The 22,908-nt window shown below is 35.9% G+C and overlaps 2 protein-coding genes across 4 annotated transcripts in view; both read right to left on the bottom strand.

Annotated features, from left to right (window-relative positions):
* Window positions 1-20,365, bottom strand: part of LOC126880017 (fatty acyl-CoA reductase wat-like) — a 149,730-nt gene extending 129,365 nt beyond the window's left edge. For 2 of the 3 annotated variants that reach the window (XM_050643537.1, XM_050643540.1), the window contains exon 1: window positions 20,138-20,365. The gene's annotated coding sequence lies outside the window, so the exon portion shown is untranslated. The remainder of the gene's footprint in view (window positions 1-20,137) is intronic. The other variant, XM_050643538.1, reaches the window with a different exon arrangement.
* Window positions 4,772-13,395, bottom strand: LOC126880664 (uncharacterized). The gene is made up of 2 exons (XM_050644717.1): window positions 10,581-13,395; window positions 4,772-4,851 (listed from the first exon to the last, which is right to left on the bottom strand). Exons 1-2 carry the CDS (start codon window positions 13,393-13,395, stop codon window positions 4,772-4,774), a joined length of 2,895 nt encoding a protein of 964 aa, XP_050500674.1.
* Window positions 20,366-22,908: the final 2,543 nt, after the last annotated feature.

Below are 22,908 nucleotides of genomic sequence, written 5' to 3'. Positions count from 1 at the left end.
AGTACTGTTTTAAAGTCATCGAAATAGTATAACCGATATATCATTCGACGTGCCTTAGCAAGATAAGAACAAATGTAAAATTTTGGTTTTTATGTCATTTCCGGTTGAAAACTTTTAACCAGAAGTGCCATTATAGTCTCAGAAATAGTACATGTCATGTAACACATAAATCGAAGCGTATTGAAAGTTTGAATCTTTAGTTCCGGTTTTGAAGTCATTTCTGTTTAAACAATGATCACCCAAAGTTCAGTAACAATGACTCAAAATTAGTAAAATTGTATATCAATCGACGCACGCAAGTTACACGAAGAGTTCAAATATCGACTACCAGTTCTACTTTCCATTACTTTGGGTGAAAACCTAGGACTTACGAAGTCCAATTACTTGTTTGGAGGAGGAGGTACAGCTACGAGATATACCATAGTTATAAACATATTTGGTGGTAAAGACATAATATCTCTTATAAAAATAGGAGACTAGCATGGGCAGGACATCTAGCAAGATCAGAGCAGAACAACCCTCCTAGGAAAGAATCCTTATGTCATAACCTGTGGGAAGTAGAAATAGGGCTAGGCCAAAACACAGATGGAAGGATGGTGTAGATGAGGCCCAAGGGGGCCGCCCCCCCCCCCCCCGAAATTTATAATATCCCGATATCGAGCTGCTCATGGAGACGCTGTACTTGCAGAACACATTGAGTCTTCAGCAGGAAATGCCATGTATTACAGTCCTACAGTGCAAAATGTACTGTTAGAATTGATTGGTAATCAAATGCAAGAATAAATTTTGAAAAGAGTAAACCAAGCTAAATTTTTTTCTGTCCTTGCAGACGAAACCACAGACATTTCGAGGGTAGAGCAGTTTTCACTTTGTTTTCGATATGTTGACAGTACCATTCTGGAACTTAGAGAAGATTTTCTCACGTTTGTTCCAGTATTTGATTTGACTGGAGCTGGGCTTGCAGAAACAATTAAAAGTCAGCTTAAGAAGTTTGGATTGGATTTGAACAATATAAGAGGCCAAGGATACGACGGTGCTTCAGCAATGCGCGGAGCTTTTACAGGAGTACAGGCTCTGATCAAAAAAGAATACCCCAAAGCTGTGTACACCCACTGCTCGTCACATTGCCTGAACTTATGCCTCAGTGACGCCAGCAAAATCCCGTGTGTTCGGAACTGTTTGTCAACAATTTCCGAAGTGTGTAGCTTTTTTCGTGCGTCTGCAAAGCGCACTAAAGTCCTGAGAGATGCCTTGTCCGCTGCAGGCAAAGACAACAGCACACTCCACAGCGCCTCAGAGACACGATGGGTAGAGAGGCATGATGCTGTCAGCGTATTCCAAGAATCGTTTGAGTGCATTGTTGGTGCTTTAGAAAAAGTCATTGAATGGGGCGATGAGCACGGATCAAAAGCATCCAGTTTCCATGCATGCTTGTGCAAATTTGACTTCATAATAACTTTGACCATTATAAACAAAATGATGTCTTTGACATACATAGTATCCAAGTATTTGCAAAAAGAGTCGATCGACTTGAGTTCAGCTATGCTCAAGATTGAGTTGGTACAACAAAGATTTTCCGAAATGAGAAAAGAAGGCGACAAAGAGTTCTTACAAATGTATAGAAGAGCTGAAGATATGGGAGAGAAACTTGGTATCAAACCAAAAACCCCGAGAGTCTTAGGCACACAAAGATTTAGATCGAACGTAGAAGCCAACAACCCAGAGGAGTATTACAGGAGATCTATATTTTACCCGTATATTGACGAAATATCATCTTCACTGACCGAAAGATTCACCAGCCACAAAGATGTGTTAATTGGCCTAGACAGTGTACTTCCTTGCAATATCCAACAAAGGCAGTTCACTGATCTGGAACCTGCCTTGGATTTTTACCAATCCGATTTGGTCCACACAAACCGGGACATCTTGAATGCGGAGTGGGAGTTATGGAAAATCCACTGGAAGATTGCCCAGGTTACGCCTAAAACTGCTACTTCAGTGCTAAAGGCTTTGAAGGACGAGGATGATGCTTTTCCTAACATGAAGATTCTGCTTGGTATATTGGCAGTCCTCCCTGTCACAACAGCATCAGTTGAAAGGTAAATTATTATACAATATTTCCTATAAACTTTGATGAGTTTACTTTGAACTATAAATAGTTAATATCGTTCTTTTTAGTTGTTCTAGTAATATGTTTTCTTCATTGTAATTTATTGAAGTTGTAACAATTTTTAATAATACTAGACAGCTTGTTAGTAATATTACTCATTACCTCACTTTAAAGTTCAAAAGATTCCAGCTTTTTTTTAATTTTCCAGATCATTTTCAACACTGAAAAGACTGAAGACCTATTTAAGAAATTCAATAGGTGAAGAAAGGCTCACTTCCCTTGCACTCTTATCCATACATCGAGATTTGCAAGTGAAAACAGAAGAAATCATCTGCCAATACACAAGAACTCCAAGAAGGTTGCAGTTCCATTAGTAGGGCACATCTTCATATGTATTACCAATTCAGGATTGTATTGAAAGTAAACTTGCTAATTTTGTGCACATAATAAATGTTATGAACGGATGAAAAATTGTATTGAGTTTTGAAACCTTTCTATGAACATTACTTGTAATATTTATGGGTTTTGATCTGTTAAAATATGAGTATTTTTCAATAAGAAAGTGGTAGAGTATACAGTATGACAGAGCATCAATCAAATTATGACTCAAGGATCATTAACATACAACTTTACATCTTTCCCAAAGTTTTAATCAACAAAATAAAATGTCGTTGATTTTTCCTTTTCGAGAGGAATTGAAAATTATAATAAAGTTATTTGTAACCTAAGATTTTGATGCTTAAGTGAGTCCCAAACGCCTATTTCAAGGTCTAATTTTCAAAAATTTTTGACCCCGGATTTGGAATTATTCCATACCCCCCAGACCCCCCGGTGGGCCCCCCAAAGCCAATTCCTGGCTAGGCCACTGCTTGGGAAGGTCGAGGATCTTTTATAGGGCTGTAGCAATATTGATGATGATAATGATGATATAGTAATATTAACAATTAATAATTTTCTGAGACAATTTTAGATATTTAAAATTGATGAAGAGTACATAAACGACCAAAGAGAGACATGATTTTGATATTTCCTGACATTCTAGATTTCTAATTCACACTTTTCTTAGTGTAGGTTTATTCTTTGATGAAGAGTATACATTTATTTTTGGTGCAGGTAGCTTATAACTTTCAATGACAATGAACATGAAAGGGAACAAGTTCACCTTGTGTTTTGTTTTGATTTTTTTTACTAATATCGTTAATATCAACGTCTTTAGCATAGCTGGCGGGCAAATACCATTATTGGCTAGAACATCGCTTATTGTGATTTAATGAGCGGTATAAATGATTATGAACATTACTAAATAATACAATGCAATCACATATTTGAGGTAAAAGTTCATATCAGATAAAGACCACAATCAATAATAAACTCGTAATATCTTCTATCAATAGAACATCGCTTATTGTGATTTAATGGGCGGTATAAATGATTATGAACATTACTAAATAATACAATGCAATCACATATTATGTGAGGTAAAAGCTCATATCAGATAAATACCACAATCAATAATAAACTCGTAATATCTTCTATCAACATTAACCACGAAGCACATAGCTTGGATAACTTTAAGGAAAAATGAACATCTTAAAGATAATAGAAATAGCGGTGCAAATATCGACAACTACAAATGAATTCTATAAAAGTAGCTGTGATAAAAATTATTGCCAAATATAAGAAGAAAATCCAAATATGAAGCCAGATGTGACCTAGATAAATATTTGGATGCACCATACAGACTGTGTCACTCAGAATCATCAGAAATGAAGACGACCAATACCCACTGAGACTGCAACCTATTTGGGAGTTCTGTTTACCAGGACTCTAAACTGGGATGCAGATCTAAAGGCAACTTTAGATAGGGTAAGAAATAGAGCAAGACCCTCTCTCAGGAAGAATTGGCAAGGCACACACGAAAACTCTCATCCACACTTACAAGACCTATATTCGACCCATCATTGAGTACAAAGCACAGAAAGTGAGGTTGTTGCGAGTGGAACGTAGAATCCTGCGTAGAGCAAACTACGAGCACTGGAGATTCCCGTCTAATGAAATCCATAACCTTTCTAATATCCCCACAATTATCGAGAGAATAAACTCTGTGAACAGGAACTTCACATCTAAAGTAATCAACGGTCCCCTCTCTGACACACAACAATCTCTTAAATGTTCCTGTTCTTCTCTTGGCCACGTATTCTGCCACCGAAAGTCCAAACGGAAAAAGATTCACCCACCGTCCGCTCTAATGCAAACATGCATTGACGAATTCCCGGCAAAATACGAAGAAATCCTTGAGGCTAGCCTACCGTACCCTCCTCATCTAACTCTTCTTCCCTACCCCGAACAGGGAGAAGTTGGTTTGTTGCGGTTTCCCAACTTCATTGCACAATTATACCTGTTCGCCCTAAGAAAATAGCCGCAACTATTTTCTACCACTTGAACGCACACTGTCCACGCAATGCCCAAAACCACCTCCTGACCGCCGACGAAGAATGCAGGCTTGCCTGTCCATTGTACAATGGTTTCTAGGAAGCTTGGTCGAGGGCAAAACACGGACAGTACACACACTTGTCTATGGAACCAACACCAATTCCATCAAACTTTCTTCTCTGATCTCTGACAGTCAGCTGAACCACCACCGTCTGGCAACACACACACTCAGGCCAACCACACCTTGCCCCAGTGTTTTTTTGGACTGTTTGCTTTTTCTGCCACACAAACAAAATTCAACACATACCCTGAAAAGGACAAAATCCTAAAAGGGACAACTCAATGAATCCTTTCCAAATAAAGTAATCCTTTATCCTCACACGAAATACACATTGAGTACCTGCATACAAAATAGATTTCCCAAAAAAGAGAAAATACGTGAACTGCTAACTGCAAAAAGGGGACTTCCAACAAATTTTCATAATTTCACTTTTTGTTATTTTTGCGTTCTTTACACGTAAACACATCGTTTTCAACAAAAAGGGGACTTCTGCGTCTATTCTAAGTATATTGAAAATGCGGCTAAAATTTCTCTAACTGCAAAAAGTGGACTTTTACAGCAGAAATATAACGAAAAATAACCGAAGAAGTGACAGTTTTGCCTTTACAACGCTAGTTTACTCTGAAACACACCCATTAATATCATGCAAAGTTGAAAACATTAGAAAAATGCTCAGATTCATCGACGATGGCAATATCCCATTTTGGAGGGAAATAACAGAATGGTCCACTGTTCAACAAGTTGATAATTAATACTATGGATTATTTTCTATTCCTTTCTTTATATTACATGTTGATAATGGCAAATAAAGGTGTTTTCTGGCATGTAGTGTTTATCTAATTGAATTATTTCTAATAATTTTCATTTTTATTACAGTTAACTGCAAAAAGGGGACTTCTACACAATATTAAAATGTGAATATTATACAATTATAATTCAAATTATTTACAACTTATTTACAGAATTATGTATAAAGCTATATTGAACATGTATACCATGTTTTCGATTTCTAAGAGATTTGGGTACATAATTATTTAGTTTTTACCTTCTCCTGTAAAATTTGCTTTTATGCAGATGTCCCCTTTTTGCAGTTAGCAGTTCACGTGGTTATGACAGCAAATCCAATAAGATGTAAACCGGAGTTGGAGGGTCAGATAATAGAATAAATGATGGAGTACATATCTAGGCATCACACTATCTAGCTACGTAAAGCTCGAAACAGAAGTGGAAGATCAAGTGAAAGGAGCAAACAGAGCGGCAGTTTGCCTGAATGACACAATTTGGTGAAATAAAAATATCGGAAAAGAAATGAAAGGCAGAATTTACAAAACAGTCATCAGACCAATAATGAAATAGGTACGCTGCAGAAACACGACTTGACACAGAGAGGACAAAAAGATTGCTCGAAACAGCAGAGATAAAATCCTGTCGAAAAATCGATGGTAAGACACTGTGGGACAGAGCTAGAAGAACAGATATACGATGGAGATGCGGAAAACAGTAGTAACTGGGTAAGAAATAGAAGAATAGAATGGAATGACCGCTTAAAAACTTAATGGCAAATAGAGTAGTAAGGACGGCGAGAGACGGTTCCCCAATAGGAAGACGATCAGTGGAAGACCACGAAAATTATGTAACGACAACTTACTGGAGGCACATTGAAAAAACAGAGTCGTATCTATACCAAAAGAAGAAGAAAAGATACAGACTAGAGATACATAATGAGAGAGGAGAGAGGCTAATTCAGTTTTGCAAGTAGAACAAACTCATTATCAGGAACACATGATACAAACTTTTTTTTATTTATTTATTGTTTATACATATGACCTGGCCTCTAGTGACTAATCCAGGTCGTTTTTTCCTGATGGGATTACAGATATTTTTTTTTATATTTTTACATTTTTTACTAAACTACTAAATCTATTTTTACAATTTATTAACTAATTTGCCATAATCTATTAATTACATTTAACAAATACATTTAACAAACTTAAATAAACAATATACATTTGTTAAAATATTTTTGGTACCATCAACTCCCTTCTAAGTTATAAAGACAGACTCTATTTTCAGAAGAGAGTTGGTAGTCTTTTTTTTTAATTTAATGAATTATTTATTATTATAATTGTAAATATCTATTTTTGAATTTATATTTTATTTTATTTATTTTAACTTTATCTTACTCAACTTCATCAGGGTTGGATTATTTGTTGTCTTCTTCTATTATTATAGATTTCTTGTTGTTTTTTAGATATTATTTCTTTTAGATTGTTTAATATTCCAAAATATTCTTCATTTTGTAATATACCTCTTATTTCAATTCTTTCCAATCTTCTTCTCATTTCTCTATGTTCTTCATTTTCTATAGTATTTTCACAATGTAACACTATATGTTCTGGTGTACCTAGTTCTCCACATTCACAATATGCATCATCTTTTAAGTTAAATCTTTCCAAATATTTTGGCTACGGTCCATGTCCTGTTAAAAAGTGTACTTGAAACCTTGTTTTGGATTAAAATAATTTGGAATGTTTTCTAATATTGGTATAAAATTGTATAAACGTCTAGATTTTGTTGAATTTTCCCATTCATTTTGTCTTTTTCTATTTATTATTTCTTTTAATTCTCTTTTATTTCTTATATCTAATCCTATTATTTGTATTATTTTTCATATTTTTCTTTTTTTAGCCAATAATTACATGCTCTTTTTTGTGTTTCTAAATGCATTGGCATTGCTCTAGTTAAAACTGTGAGTGCCTGTGTTGCAGTTGTTCCAAATGCTCCCGTCATTCTTACAAGAAATCCTCTCTGAGCTCTATTTAATTTTTCTGCATTTTTTTTATTTATTAATCTATGTGCCCATACACTTGAACCGTACCTTAAAATTGATGCAAGTATTGTACTTAGGTATATTCTCATCTGTCGGAACGAAATTCTATATTTCTTCTGTGCTAGACTAGCAATGCTATGTGTCACGTTGGGATGTCCACGAGTTACTTCACGCAAAGATCCCTGGTTCGAAATCAAATTAAAGAAAATAACTTTCGTTTACAGAAAATTACCCCTATTAAAAATACGCAAGTGTAGCTTAAAATAAAGTTTTTATTTGGATGTTATCCGAAGAATGTTACAAACTCGACTGACTTTAAAACATATTACAATATCTACACATTCCTTAAAACAGCAATATATTCTTATCTCAAGTGGGCTAGTAAGCCCAACCATCCCTTCATCTTAAAATAACGATAAACAAGCCATATGGCCCTCCGTATGTATAAAGTAGAAATATCTTTTAAACACGGACACTGCCATATTTATAATGACTCGACATTCTCCCACCTTGGGGAATTTGACAAAATTTCTCAAAAAATACAGAGTCACGAACAATTATAACAAAATATCAAATAAAGTGAAAAGTAAAATATCAAAAAACAAACAGTCATGAAAAAATCAAGTCAAGAAAATGTCACTTGAATCTTACAGGAGTTTTAACTACCCGGCCACTTCGCGTACATCTTTCATTTAAATCGAGTGCTCTGCTTTTTGTCACTCCCGCACTTATTTCACTTGATTCTTCCTCATCCTGGAGCTGACAACCGTTCTCTTGAGGCACTGTCTCTGGAGCCGCATCCCGTAGGGTAATACCCTGGATATTCTCGCCAGCAGTAACTGCCTCCACGACTTCCACTGGGTAAAGCCTTTGCAACGGTCTCAGAAGTTGGCCTTGTGCCGTCGCAAGACGAACTAACCGCACCTGATTATCTCTACCGGGTAAAAGTTCAATAACTTTTCCTAAAGGCCACTGAAGACGCTTGATGTTGTCATTGCCTACTAAAACGACATCCCCGATAGACACTTTAGACACTTTCGTCTTCTTCGTTCCTGCTTTGAGTTGAGCCAGATATTCAGCCCGAAATCTTTTTCGCAAATGATTTCTCAACTCTTGCAAACGGCGTATTTTGCGTGTGAGAGAATTCTGCTCTAGCAAATCACAATCCGGCAACTCGTAACTGACTTGCTCACGTAAAAACATACCTGGCGTCAACGCGGCTAACTCAGTAGGATGATCCGAAATATACGTCAACGGCCGCGAGTTGACTATACTCTCACAATCACACAACAATGTCAATAAGTCTTCATAATTGAGAGACGCTCGACCCAAAACTTTTCGCAAAAGTCCTTTCACAATACCTATTAATCGCTCCCAAAATCCACCCCACCATGCAGCTGTAGGGGGGTTGAAACGCCACTTAATACGTTGTGTAGAACTATATTCCGCGATCATGTTCCAGTCCAATTGCTTAAGCGCGTTCTCAAGTCCCGTAAAATTCGTTCCATTGTCACTATAAACCGTTCTCGGGCGTCCACGCCTGGCAACAAAGCGACGGAAAGCTTGAATAAATGCATTTGTTGACAAGAAGGTAACGAGTTCCAGATGAACTGCGCGATAAACGGCACAAGTGAACAAACAAATCCATGCCTTCTCGCCCGATTTCAAGTAAAGAGGCCCAGCTAAGTCCACCCCGGAAATCTCAAACACTGCAGCATCTCGAACTCTATCGGCCGGCAATGAAGGCGTTTGTACTTCGAACGATTTCCCATCTTGTCTCTTGCACACACCACATTCTTTTAAAATGGACCGCACAATCCGTCTACCCCCCAAAGTCCAATATTTTTCGCGGAGCAAACTAAGCAGTCCCTGTGTACCAACGTGACAAGAGTTTTTGTGTAAGCTCAAAATCAACTTGCGCACTATAAAATGTTCACCCGGAAGTAAGATAGGCAGACGAAAATCTTCCGTGTCAATTCTCTCGGTAACGCGAGTTTTTAAACGTATAAGTCCAAATTCATCGACAAACGTGTTTAGCGAGGAAATTCGTTTCGTATCTGAACCGAACGCTTCTTTCTGCACTAACTTCAACACAAACATTTCGGCTTTGTCGATTTCCTCCGCGACCAATTCGCCTGTAAGTTTTCCATTTGAATTTCTCGTATTGTAACAAAATCGTAGCGTCCAAGCCATCATTCTTAACAGTTTTGTGTACTGAGAAAAGTAACGCAGGTGCCAATCGTCGGACGTCATATTCAATAGTGACGAAATGGCTTTTTTCTTTTTCTCAGTGCCGACTTCTTCTTCATCAACCTCTACTTTTTGTTGGGGCCAATAATTTTCGTTTCTGTACAACCATTCCGGGCCCTCCCACCATCGAGATTCGAACAATTGCCGAACACCACAGCCTCTTGATGGAAGATCGGCAGGGTTGAGAGAACCAGGCACATATTTCCAAAACTCAGCATTGGCTAAATTTCTAATCTCCTGAACTCTATTAAAAACAAAAACAGACCAGTCATCCTTACGTTGAATCCAAGAAATAACCGTAGTGGAATCACTCCAAAAATAAGACTCAACATGCTGAGAAAATTGTCTTTTGACTGACTGATAAAGTCTAGCACCAATAGTGGCTGCCAACAGTTCCAATCTAGGTATAGAAATCTTCTTCAAAGGAGCCACACGACTCTTAGCTGCTATAAGAAAAATCGAAACACCATCATTCCGAAGAACTCTCAAAAACACTACGGCTGCATAAGCTTTCTTACTTGCATCTGAAAAGGTGTGCAAACTCCAATGGTCAGCTTCAATGGGCCCAGCCTGGATCCAACGTGGAATCTCAATACTCGACAGTTCAGGAAGATGAGTAACCCATTGACAAAATTCCTCAGCCATGTCATTCTCGACTGGTGCATCCCATCCCAGGCGCTTTTCCCAAAGTTTCTGCAGCAACAGTTTAGGGAACAGAGATACTGGACAGGTAAAACCAATAGGGTCAAATATACTCTGAGCTACAGAAAGCATCAGTCTCTTAGTTATGGGTTCTTTTCCGACCACTCCCTGAAAAATTTCACCATTGATTTTTAGTGTGTCTCTTGAGGAGTCCCAGAGAAGACCAAGAACAGGGACAACTGTTTTTGTACTACCAGAAGACTCCCACCCTCTCAAATCCATCTTAGCTTCCTCCATGATGGCAGTTGCTTCTGATACGAACTTTCTCAACTCATTCTCATCAGTAACACTAGTCACACAATTATCTACATAGAACCCAATCATAAGCCTTTCAATTGTATTTTTAGAGTACGGCATATCATTACAACACTTCTCCAGCGCCTTTATCAAATGAAATTCTATAGTAGCACCCAGAAGAAATGGACTACAGTTGACTCCAAAAACAACTCTCCTATGTCGAAATACAAATTCCTTTCCTTCATTGTTTACCCATAGGAACCTCAAAAAATCTCTGTCCTTCGAATGTACAGAAATTTGAAGAAAAGCCTTTCGAATATCCGACACAACACCTATTTTTTGTTGTCTGAACCGTAATAACACAGAAGGAATAAGTTCAATAAGATTAGGCCCTACCTCTAAACACTGGTTCAAAGAAGGACGACCCTGTTCATGAGATGATGCATCAAAGACTGGCCTAATTTTCGTGGTTTCGCTAGTATTTTTAATAACGGGCCTGTGAGGCAAATAGTGCACACAATTATTCTCTTCGGGATTATTTACTATTTCGATCACACCCTCGTTCAACCACTCATTGAATATTAAATTATACGATTCAAACAAATTTGACTTTTTCAACTTATTTAAAGTAGTATCTAACCTTCTTCTAGCGACAACTAAATTATCTGAAATTAAAGGATGCTTGTTCAACCAAGGTAACATAACCTCATACCTACCTTCGTTGTCACATCGGATAGTCTCATAGAAAAAATTCTTAGCCTCCTTGGCCGCCACCTCTCGTGTCAATTTTTCTACAGGATCGGTTATCCCAATAATATCAAGCTCCCAGAGTTTCGCCACAGAAGAACTATCAACAAACAACGCAATCGACATCATAGATGTGCTGAAATTAGAAGCAACTGCCGGCACCTTGCCCATAAGAGTCCAACCTAACAAAGTTTCAACTGCTACAAGACCACACTGTAACTGATATTTCCTTCCTGTATACAATTTGCCTACAACATCAGCTCCTAACAAAATCTCAATTGGTGCTATATGTCCGACATCGCTGAGCGAAATATTCATGTCACTAAGTTCCTCAACCCAAGGGCCGTGATAAACAGGAGAGACATCTGCACAAATTTTTGGTTGATCTAAGGCATCAAATGAACAAGAGTAAGCTCCTTCACTCGCAGTTACCTTGTATAATTTATGTCGTTGTTCAGAAGTACTTTTACCGCCAAATAACGTATGTACGATATTTTCCGTTCCTTTAGCAGAAAAACTCATTTCTTGTGCGGTACGCTGTAAAATATATGTTCTCTGCGATCCAGTGTCAATAAGTGCCCTTACTTGTTTAGTACCATGTGCACTTCTTATGTTTACTCGCAGAGTTTGTAAAAAAACCTGTGTATTATTCAAATTCGCAAGCGTAGCATCCTCAGTCCTATTTTCTTCCGAGCGGCTGATACTTGAGGTCGATGTATCAATTTTGTTAACAGGTAAATCAGGACACATCAAAACAACATGGGATTTACAACACAAAATACAATTCAAACGTGCTCTACAGTTCTTCGAAGAATGTCGCACCTTCAAACATCGAAAACAGGCTTTCTTCTCTGACAATGTTCGTCGTTTCTGTTCCATAGACAATTTTTGTGCTTTAAAACAATTGATACTGTCATGCTGTCCTTCGCAAAAAATACACCTGTCAACCTCATAATTTACCAACCCAGCCGCGGTCGCTGATGGCTGATCAGTTCCTTGCTTTGGTAATTTTATATTCTTCTTTTCAACCAGGTTATTAGATTTACATTTATTTTCAGTCGATAAACCAAAACCTTCCGTTGCTAAATTAATTTTTTGTTCATTTTGAACTTCATTTTGTAGAAAACTCATTAGCCCACTTAATCTTGTCTCCAAAGTTGAAACTTCTGCATATTCTTCGACATTGTGCATGGATACGGAACCAGAAGGCCTTAAAAACTGTGAAGATCTATGCCATAGTGTGATCATATCCTCCGGTAAACATGACTCAATAAGGGGATACAATATTGCCGCATATTTGTCAGCAGTTATGCCTAAGGTCTCAAGTGAACGAAGTTGACTCTCTATCATATCATATAGTGCAGAAACATTACAAGAACTACTAGAAACTCGACTCAAAATTAACTTTAAGAGCTCCCTAATATATACTTCAATCTGGAGATCCTCTCTGCCAAACCTAGACTTCAAACTCTTTATAATTTTTGAGTAATTATCGGCTACTGCAGGAAAACTCTCCACTAAACGTCTGGCCTTACTACCGTCTACAGTGGCTTGTCTCAAATAAGCTATTTTGTCGTTTAAATCAATCGATGGATCATCATGCACTACTTTGAACTGCGACCAAAATGGAAGCCAATCTATCAAGTCCCCAGAATATTTCTTGAATTCGATTGGAGGTAATTTAAAACTGCTCTTACCTTTTATTGATGACTCTGAACTTACTAAACTGGGTCTGTCTTCGCATTTGTACTTCAGTTCATAGTAGCGTGTGCTGTATCTATCCTTTGCCTCCATCTCACTGATTAATTCTGCCTCGGAAGCCTTTTCGACCATAGCTTCAAACACCGCACTTTCCACGACACACAGCTCATTGTACTTAACTTGTAACAGTTCCCACTGTACACTAATTTGTTGCCAGGGTCGAGTGTCCACCGTTTCAGATAACAAATTGTCCAAAACATTAGCAGCTGTCGTAAAAGCAGTACGAAGCACTGTTCGGCGTTTTGTTTCTAATTCTAATGCCATATTTCTCGCTTACAAGGGTAACAACTTCGGCCGAGCCTCACGGCAAACGAATTTATTCGCCGGAAAAAAGTGTACACTAAATAAGAGGAAACAACTAACTTTTAAGCACACCCGTATATATCTAAGTCCTTATCGCGGTCGCCAAATGTCACGTTGGGATGTCCACGAGTTACTTCACGCAAAGATCCCTGGTTCGAAATCAAATTAAAGAAAATAACTTTCGTTTACAGAAAATTACCCCTATTAAAAATACGCAAGTGTAGCTTAAAATAAAGTTTTTATTTGGATGTTATCCGAAGAATGTTACAAACTCGACTGACTTTAAAACATATTACAATATCTACACATTCCTTAAAACAGCAATATATTCTTATCTCAAGTGGGCTAGTAAGCCCATCCATCCCTTCATCTTAAAATAACGATAAACAAGCCATATGGCCCTCCGTATGTATAAAGTAGAAATATCTTTTAAACACGGACACTGCCATATTTATAATGACTCGACACTATGCATGATCTTGGTTGCCTTTTCACAGACACAACTCATGTGTTTTGTAAATAATTTTTGTTCGTCTATTATAATACCTAAATATCTTGTTTCAAATGATAATGATACAAACTACCAGTCCGAAGAATATACACCTGGAAAGTCCCTAAGAAACACCAGATTTACAACATCATTATAAACCAAAGAAGATTCCGTAACGCCATAGTATCGACTAAAACTTACCCATAAGCAGATATAGCAAATAACAACAATCTTGTTTTAACAAACATGCAACTCAAACTAAAGAAAATAAAAACAGCCACCAAAATACCTAGAAATAATCTAAGAAGACTAAAAGAAGCTGATCACTGTCAACAGATCTCCTAAAAGCAAACAGTGGATAACACAAGAAATAAAGTCATTGGCATCAGAAAGGAGGAAATAAGTACTAGAATAAAAACGAACAACAATACACTGGAGGAAATACAAGAATAAAACGAGAAACAACAAAATAGTGATAATTGAAAGTGCAGGGAAAATTAATAGACGAATACTCGTTTTCATTTTAGCAAATTTCTTCTACCAAACTTAGTATGTATATCTAAATTAAGAATCTTTTAAAATCCGCAAAAATGTACAGGGTGTCCCATTTAAAATAAATAAGTTAAGGTTACTTCTGGTGAAACCAGAATTGGAGTACTAACATAAAATATGGCGTGAGATTCATTATGTGTCATTGTACTTGCATGCAAAATTTCACGAGTAGGGTTTTTTATTTCAACGATATTTAGTTGGTTCTATACTTTATCCCAACCCTGTACATATAATAAAATAAGAGATTGGAGACCCATGAGAAGGACAAAAAGACGCAGACCCAGGAGGTCATGGAGGGATGAAGTAGATGAGGCAATGGAAAGACAAGACTTACAGGACGGAGAGTGGATGGATCATTTAGAGGGCGAAAAGGCGAAAAAGTTGGGAATAAGAAGATAGCGATAGCTGTAGAAACCTTTAATCAGTCTGTTTTATCAGTGTTGACTAACTGACAAGAAACGTTGACTATGACAAGGAGAACAGTGCAAAAGATGTTTGTGGCTCAAAGGTCTATGGAGCAAACCACCAGCTAGGACGAAGATTAGGAGTGGCTGATCCTGTAGAGAGAATAGCAACACAGAAGTAGAACTAGGCAGGTCACGTGGCTCAAATGACAGATAATATACATGGACAAAGCGGATACTCTAATGATCAATAGATGTTGCCATAGGAATTGGATGCAAGAGGCACGAGATCGAAACAGATGGAAAATTATGAGACCTATGTCCAGTAGTGGATAAGCAAAGATTGACTTATGATATAAGTAGATAATTTAATAATTTAAAAAGGATATCCTGGTAGTATAAGTCAAGCAGAACAAAAATGTTCAAAGATGTCAGTTCTATACATGTTCAAATTTGAATGAGAAGCAATAAAAAAGAAGAAAGGGAGATATAAAAATGTTTTTTTTTTCTCTGATTCTGGCCTTGGTTTAGACCTAGAACCTTTAGCCACGTAATTGTATAACTTATCACTAACTCAGGTGTAATGTGTAGTGTGTGTGTTGAGTAAGTGTCTTGTTACTTTGCAAAGTCGCTAACTGTATCCGAACGTCTGCGGTCCCTCCGGTGAGTACCGATCCGATCCCACAAGGACAGAAACTATTTTCATTTATTAATTTATAATAAATGAAAAAATTCCTGACCCTGGTGGGATTCGAACTCACTACCATTCGGAACTTTCGATCCAAAGGTTAGGCGCTCTTACCACTGAGCCACAGAGGGGGTTGATATAAAAAAAAATGTTTATTTGTAAAGTCATTATCAAATTACGTTACTTAATTAAATTACAACGTACAATGTACTACTACTGCATTATTGCCGGAGGATGTTTTAACAAATTGCAAATAACAAACTTAAGTATATTATTTAAATGCAAATTAACTGGAAATAAAAACGTGTAGGTACTTACTAAAACAATAAACAGTCAATTAAGTTTTCTTCTCTTGACAGTTATAAATAAGTATAGATAGCTTTATTACTTTATTTATTAATCATATTAACAAATGTGATACATTTCAGGACGAGCAACAATGTAACCTATGCAAATTTTTGCTCATCCCATGACAAGTGGCGGTCCTCAGGAAGCCGGATGTGTCTGATGACACTCACAGACGCATTGTTCTCAACCTTCTTATTGAAGGTCACTTCACATGTTCACTTGTGACATTTACCCCTTTTAACAAACATAATCCCTAAATTTGGAAGGTATTTTTACAGTTCTACCAGAACGTGTTACAATGTTATTAGGTTCAGTAGTACCTAATATTAATTTGTACAGTTTTATTACTAGTTGGAGGAATGTTTGGAATATTATCATAACTTAGTATAACATCAGTTTGATCAAACGGCTTGTTGTAGGATATGTTCTGAACATAATTGTGAGGACAAGGTCTAATAAAAGATGAATTACTTCTGTGGATATTGCCAAAATTATCTTTTACCCAATATGATCTTGAAGTATCAGTAATTACAAACAATTTTTCCACCTACCTCTACCGAAAGTATACTTTTCCGGACCTGATTGTAGGGAGCAAAGTTGTACTTTTCCTCCCTAGGGAGGAAAAGTAAAAGTGACGTCATGGTATTTCATTCATGAAATATAACTTATTCCATGTATAATACTTGTATAATTCCATGTATAATATACACATACACTTATGCCATGTATAATATCTATTTTCTATTACGTAAGTATCTATACCTATACATTTTAACGTTTATTTATAAAACACGCTGTATTTTGCAGAATGGCAAAAAACAGTAAATTGTTATTTCCACCTACCTCTACCGAAAGTATACTTTTCCGGACCTGATCATAGGGAGGAAAATATTTTTCCTCCCTAGGGAGGAAAAGTAAAAGTGACGTCATGGTATTTCATTCATGAAATGTAACTTATTGACGCCCTGTACAATATCTATTTTCTATTACGTAATTATCTATACATTTTAACGTTTATTTATAAAACATCCTGTATTTTGCAGAATGGTAAAAACAGTAAATTGTTATTTTGATTTAACAATGGGCGCGTTCACCAGATGCAAACGTTGGCCACGGTTCTTAGACAGTGAACGTTGGCAATCAGTTTGCGCTTTATGGTTCTGAACGACTTGCTAACGTCAAACATGTTTGGAAAGCGGTCGCCATTTTTGCAAACATAAAATATTTAAGTTGAACTTTGCAAACGTGTTGAATATTGAAAAAATATGGCGGGAATTTAAATTGTATATATTGTAGAATATATTGATAAGGGTTTATATATACTTAAAATTAAGGCTACTGAAGACATTCTGCTACGTTATTATCTATTAAATAAATTTTCTTTTTTCCTTTAATAAAAAAAATAAATTCAAAAACGTATTTATTGAGAAAATTTATTTTAGGTTACATTCAAACCAAGCAAGCAAAATGTCAAATTTTAACCTAAACAACCAACCGTTCAGCTCACTGTCAACAAGTTTAGAATCAAAGCGCAAACATTTGTGAACGTGTTTGCATCTGGTGAACGCAGTCATTGTTTACATTAATAATTTGACTTATATTTGACAGTTGACAGTTATATTGTACCTACTTGTTAGTTTTAGTTCTAATAAATTTTGTTGGTTAGTTACATAAATAAATTAAGTAAAAATGAAAAAATTACTTGTTATTTGATGAAGGTGGAAAAACCATATGTATAACATGGGAGTAAAGTACCTTTTCCTCCCTTGAATGATTACTGCCCACCGCTACGTGTCGGGCAGTAAACTTCATTACTTTCCTCCCTTGTTATACAAATCATAGAGGTATATATTAACATAGAGGGAGCCTACCTTCCGCGCTCCCTGACGACAAGATCTCATGGACTGGTTTGCTGCATCTCTTTCTAACACATTGTATCGAAAATCTATGATGACATTTAGTGTGAATATAGGCACGGGAGAGGAGGACAACTGTAGCAGCTTTACTATGCGTAAGAGTGAAACAGCACTAATCCAAATAAAAAAGATGGTGTCGTCACTTCGCTCTGAATGACACTCTCTCTATGCTAATATATAACTCTATGATACAAATAGCTATTTTGATTTAACAATGTTTACATTAATAATTTGACTTATATTTGACAGTTGACAGTTATATTGTACCTACTTGTTAGTTTTAGTTCTAATAAATTTTGTTGGTTAGTTACATAAAATAAATTAAGTATAATTGAAAAATTACTTGTTATTTGAGGAAGGCGGAAAAACCATACGTATAACATGGGAGTAAAGTGCCTTTTCCTCCCTTGAATGATTACTGCTCTCCGCTACGCGTCGGGCAGTAAACTTCATTCTCGGGAGGAAAAGTAGCACTTTCCTCCCTTGTTATACAAATAGCTATTACCTGGTACGCATACTTTATCTGTTCTTTTAACTGTTTTAGATAGAACTTTTTGAGATACTGGAATAGTTGTAATAAGAACCCTGTTGTTGATCAGCTTAGATGGGGATAAATATGGGGATAATGTTAAATGAGTTATTCTGCATTTCATTAATGCATTGTGTATTGTGTATATCCTCCAGATTCCAGAGTCACTACATTTTCTAAGCGTGTTTTTACAAACCCCCATTGCTCTCTCTGCTAGTCCGTTAGACTGTGGATATCTTGGATTAGATGTGATCAGGGAGATATTCCACGTTTGGGCAAATTGCCTGAATTCGCTGCTATCAAATGGGGCATTATCTGGTAAAAAAATAGCTGGGGTTCTATGAGTGAAAAACATAACCTTTAGTTTTTTAATTATTTTTTGTGCCGTTTTTTATTCTAATTTTACTAGTGGTAAGGGAGCCCAAGCGGGGATTTTTGCAGTTACTCGAGCGCGTCAGATTATTACATGGGGAGAAACCTTTTACCCTGAAAATGTACCTCTACCATATATTGGCTCTTAATGCAGGGGAGTTCGTTAAGGGGGGCCGAAAAAAATCTATCCTTAGAAAAAGTACATGCAAAACAGTGTGTATTTAAAAAATCTTACGAATTGAGCGGGGCGTAAGGAAATGGGTGAGTCCAAAAGCGAATATTTCGCGAAATGAATAAAAATAATCGAAAAACTAAAAATACGTAATCAATATTTTTCAAAAATCTATCGAATGATACCAAACACGACTTCCCACGGAGAGGGTTGGGGGGCAAATTTAATATTTTAAATACGAATCCCGCGATATTTCGCGAAATGAACATCAGATCGAAAAACTGAAAAATACACTTATTCAATATTTTTGAAAAATGTATCGAATGGTACTAAACACGACCCTCCACGGATGTGGGGTGGGGGGTTACTTGAAAATCTTAAATAGGAGCCCCAAATTTTTATTGCAGATTTGGATTCTTTACGTAAAAATAAGCAACTTTTATTCGAAATATTTTTTCGAATTATGAATAGATGGCGCTATAATCAGAAAAAACCATTGTTGTAAATGGAAAATTAAATTAAATAAATGGAAAGTCCCCACTAAAATGGAAAATTTTACCTAACTTGTTTTGGTTTTAGGACCTAATAATCACAACCCAATAGGTCTCCATAGCGCTTGAATGACTGCAAATTTAGCATAATGTCCTCCCCTACTATTAGATTGTAAAGCTAGTCAAGGAAGAAGAAAGAAGATTTAAATTTTAATTAAACTTCAAAAAATCACAACTAATCTTCATTTACTTTACATGCATTTGGGATTTCAAAAAAAAGTTTGATTTAAAAAGCTTAGTAGAGGGGGCTGGTGCCTTTTGTTTAGACTTAAGATCGGCGCCTTTTTGAGCCACACCGACACTAACTATATCCAATTATATCAATGTATCTAATTCTCATAAGTATAATAATGAAAAAGTATACAAATCGGGATATTTAAAACTGGAGACGAAAAAAGGATCATACACAGGTGATATAAATTTTTGCATACAGATGGTGATAATGACTTCAAAAGTAGTTGCAAATATTTGATAAAATTGATAATATAGTAAATAAATAACAAATAAGATTGATATTTAACATAATTTAGGTAGTTACAGGTAATGGAAAAACCTAATTTTATTTTAAACCATCTCATGCATTTAAATAAAAAAAAGACAGACTAAACATATTGCATAATACTAAGAACTACAGTATGCAGTACCAAGTAGTACTATATTAATTAGAATAATTTCACTCACCTATTACTTACACTGTCAGAAAATATCTAATTGCAACTATCAAAGATCCAATAACAAACACACGGTACTGCTTTATTTGGTACGACACATAGGTACACGCTTGTCGACGATTAAGAAGTAAATGCTGATCGTTCTTGTTTGTATTTTGTATCAAAATAGAACCACCATCGAGTTGTACTAATGATAGGTAGTTGTCCCCTCCTGTTGGTGTCAATTCTGCTTGGTTGCGACGACGGTGATCAGGTCTTAATTTGCCTTCATCATCTTGATACGAACTAATTACAAGTTGAACATGATGAATGCTCATATTTAATAACCACCTAATTTTATTATTAATATTTACAAAAATAGACACCACTTATTACTCCAGAGTCCACAGAAATAGGGTATTTGCCGTGGCTTTGCCTGGCCAGGTATCTCACAATTTTTTTGAGTTATATCGCCCTCGATTCTGTTCTGACGTATGGCTCAGAAAACATGCACATTAACAAAGGTCAACATAAACAAAATAGAAATAACTCAAAGAAAAATGGAAAGATTCATGTTGGGAATGTTGTTCTGAAGCTATTTCCTTGTGGCATTTTTGTAATTAACTATTCTAAATGGGGAATAAGCCACAATTTAACTAAAAAATGATTTTATTAACGTTTTGACGTTCAATTTGGAATAGTTAATCCATGTTGGGAATAAAACTACAAGACAGAAAATCAAACAAATGGATAAGAGAGAAAACAAAAGTAAAATATCTAACAGGACATATACAGGGTTAAAGTGGAGATTTGTGGGCCACAATAAGAGACAGGAACAGGACTGCTTTATCCATTAGGCAATATAGGCCGGTGCCTAAGGCGGCAAAATATGAGAGGGCGGCAAAAATACTGTACAAAAAATATTTGTATATAAAAATTGAAATCGAATAACATTTAAGTACATCGTACATCCATCAAAGGAATATAAGTGGGCATTCATTTCTAGAAAACAAATTGCATTTTCTTAACACTATTCATTCAAAAAGGACAGAAGTTGAAAATTTAGGGATTATTGGGCCGTCGGCAGCACCGAAAAGTCGGCGGGCTCGGGCGCACTGTTGTATATTTTTTTAACTCAATCCTTTTGGGTTATTCGTGGTTGAAAATTTGCCATTTTCATTGAAAAATGTCGCCTTTTCGGACGCTTTTTTGCGAATACCTTAAAAATTATGCATCTAACGAAAAAAAACTATATAAAACATTTTTGTAGCTTATCAAAAATCAAAGAGATTTGTTCCTTCATACGTCTTCTAGTGATAACATAAAAAGAGATACGATAGGTGAAAAGGCATATTTTTGTGCATGCTCAAATCGGTGTGTTCAACTTAATAACAGGGAAATGGTCGATTTTAAGGGTATAATGCTATCAATATCTTTTATAAGTACTGCTTGAAAAGACCTTTAAAAAGACCGCAATGTTAAATTTCGATTACATACATTCAAACTAAGCGAGATATGGTGCAACAAAAAAGGATGACTAATTTATTTTAAGATAAAATGCGAAGTATGTATATTTTAACCCCTCATCCACCAGATTTAAATGCATCGTTTTGCTCCTACAATACCGTTTACTATAGTGTTATTTCTATGTTCAACAAGTTGGACGGGTTTAAAATGTATGATATAGAGAGCATTTTTAAATTTTTTTAAAAATCTTCCCTTTTCTCCATGTAACTGGAAAATGATAATGAGATACAGTAATAAAAGAAAAATAAAATTGTTATCTAAAAGAAAACCTACATTTATGTAAGGCGAAAATGGCGTTTACATGGCGAAAATGGAAGATTTTTAAGGAAATTTAATAATGTGCTCTATAATTTGATCTTAATCTTTTCAAAAACCATTCATTTTAAATACGGCCAACTTTTTGAATATAGAAATAATACTATAGTAGAAGGTATTGTAGAAGGAAACCGATGCATTTAAATTCTGGTGGATGAGGGGTTAAATATACTTCTTTTTCTATATTTATATATATATATACTATTTCTTATTATATACTCATTTTTACTTAAAATACATGTCATAAGTTTTTTTGCACCATATCTCGCTTAGTTTGAATGTAACCGACATTTAACAGTTCTCGTTTTAAAGGTCTTTTTTCTCGTTCTTTTTTAAAGATTTCGTTTTAAAGGTCTAAAATCGACCATTTCTCTATTATTTTAAGTTTAATACACCGAGCATGCACCAAAAAAATATTTTTTCACCTACCTTCTCTTTTTTTATTAAAACTAGAAGATTTATGAAAAAATGAATCTCTCTGATTTTTCATAAACTACAAAAATGTTTTATATAGTTTTTTTTTCGTTAGATGCACAATTTTATGGTATTCCCAAAAAACCGTCTCCGAAAAGTGTCATTTTTCAATGAAAATGGCAAATTTTTAACCACGAATAACTCAAAAAGTATTGAGTTTTCAAAAAAATGTGTAAAACAGTTTTGCTTAGAACTAGGTTCTCTGGTCCCTTCCGGTGTTAGTTTGATAAAAAAAATTTCCACCCCCGAGAACGGCTGGGAACCACCCCTAAGTTAAAAGCGCCATAAGGGTTCTTGAGCTATTCCCTACTTACAGTGAAAATCTCAAGTAAATTGATGCCGTACGATGGAATTCGGAGCCAAATACCCTCACTGACTGCACTAATAGATACCTAACATCATTCACACATGAATTCATTCACTTAAAGGGTCATTTGGATACCATAATAAAATCACCAATCACCAATAATTGACATATCTAAATAT

Source organism: Diabrotica virgifera, chromosome 2 (genome assembly GCF_917563875.1).
Source record: "Diabrotica virgifera virgifera chromosome 2, PGI_DIABVI_V3a".
NCBI lineage: Eukaryota > Metazoa > Arthropoda > Insecta > Coleoptera > Chrysomelidae > Diabrotica > Diabrotica virgifera.
The sequence above is the reverse complement of the archived record's forward strand: the minus strand, read 5'-3'. Positions and strand labels throughout refer to the sequence as shown.

Bases quoted from the DNA above. Each gene is read 5' to 3' on its own strand.
- LOC126880664 (XM_050644717.1), bottom strand. From the start codon at position 13,395: ATGGCATTAGAATTAGAAACAAAACGCCGAACAGTGCTTCGTACTGCT. The intron at 4,852-10,580 runs GTAGTACAAAAA...TGTCCTTTTCAG, and splicing joins GAGAGGGTGGGAGTCTTCTG to GGTATGTGTTGAATTTTGTT.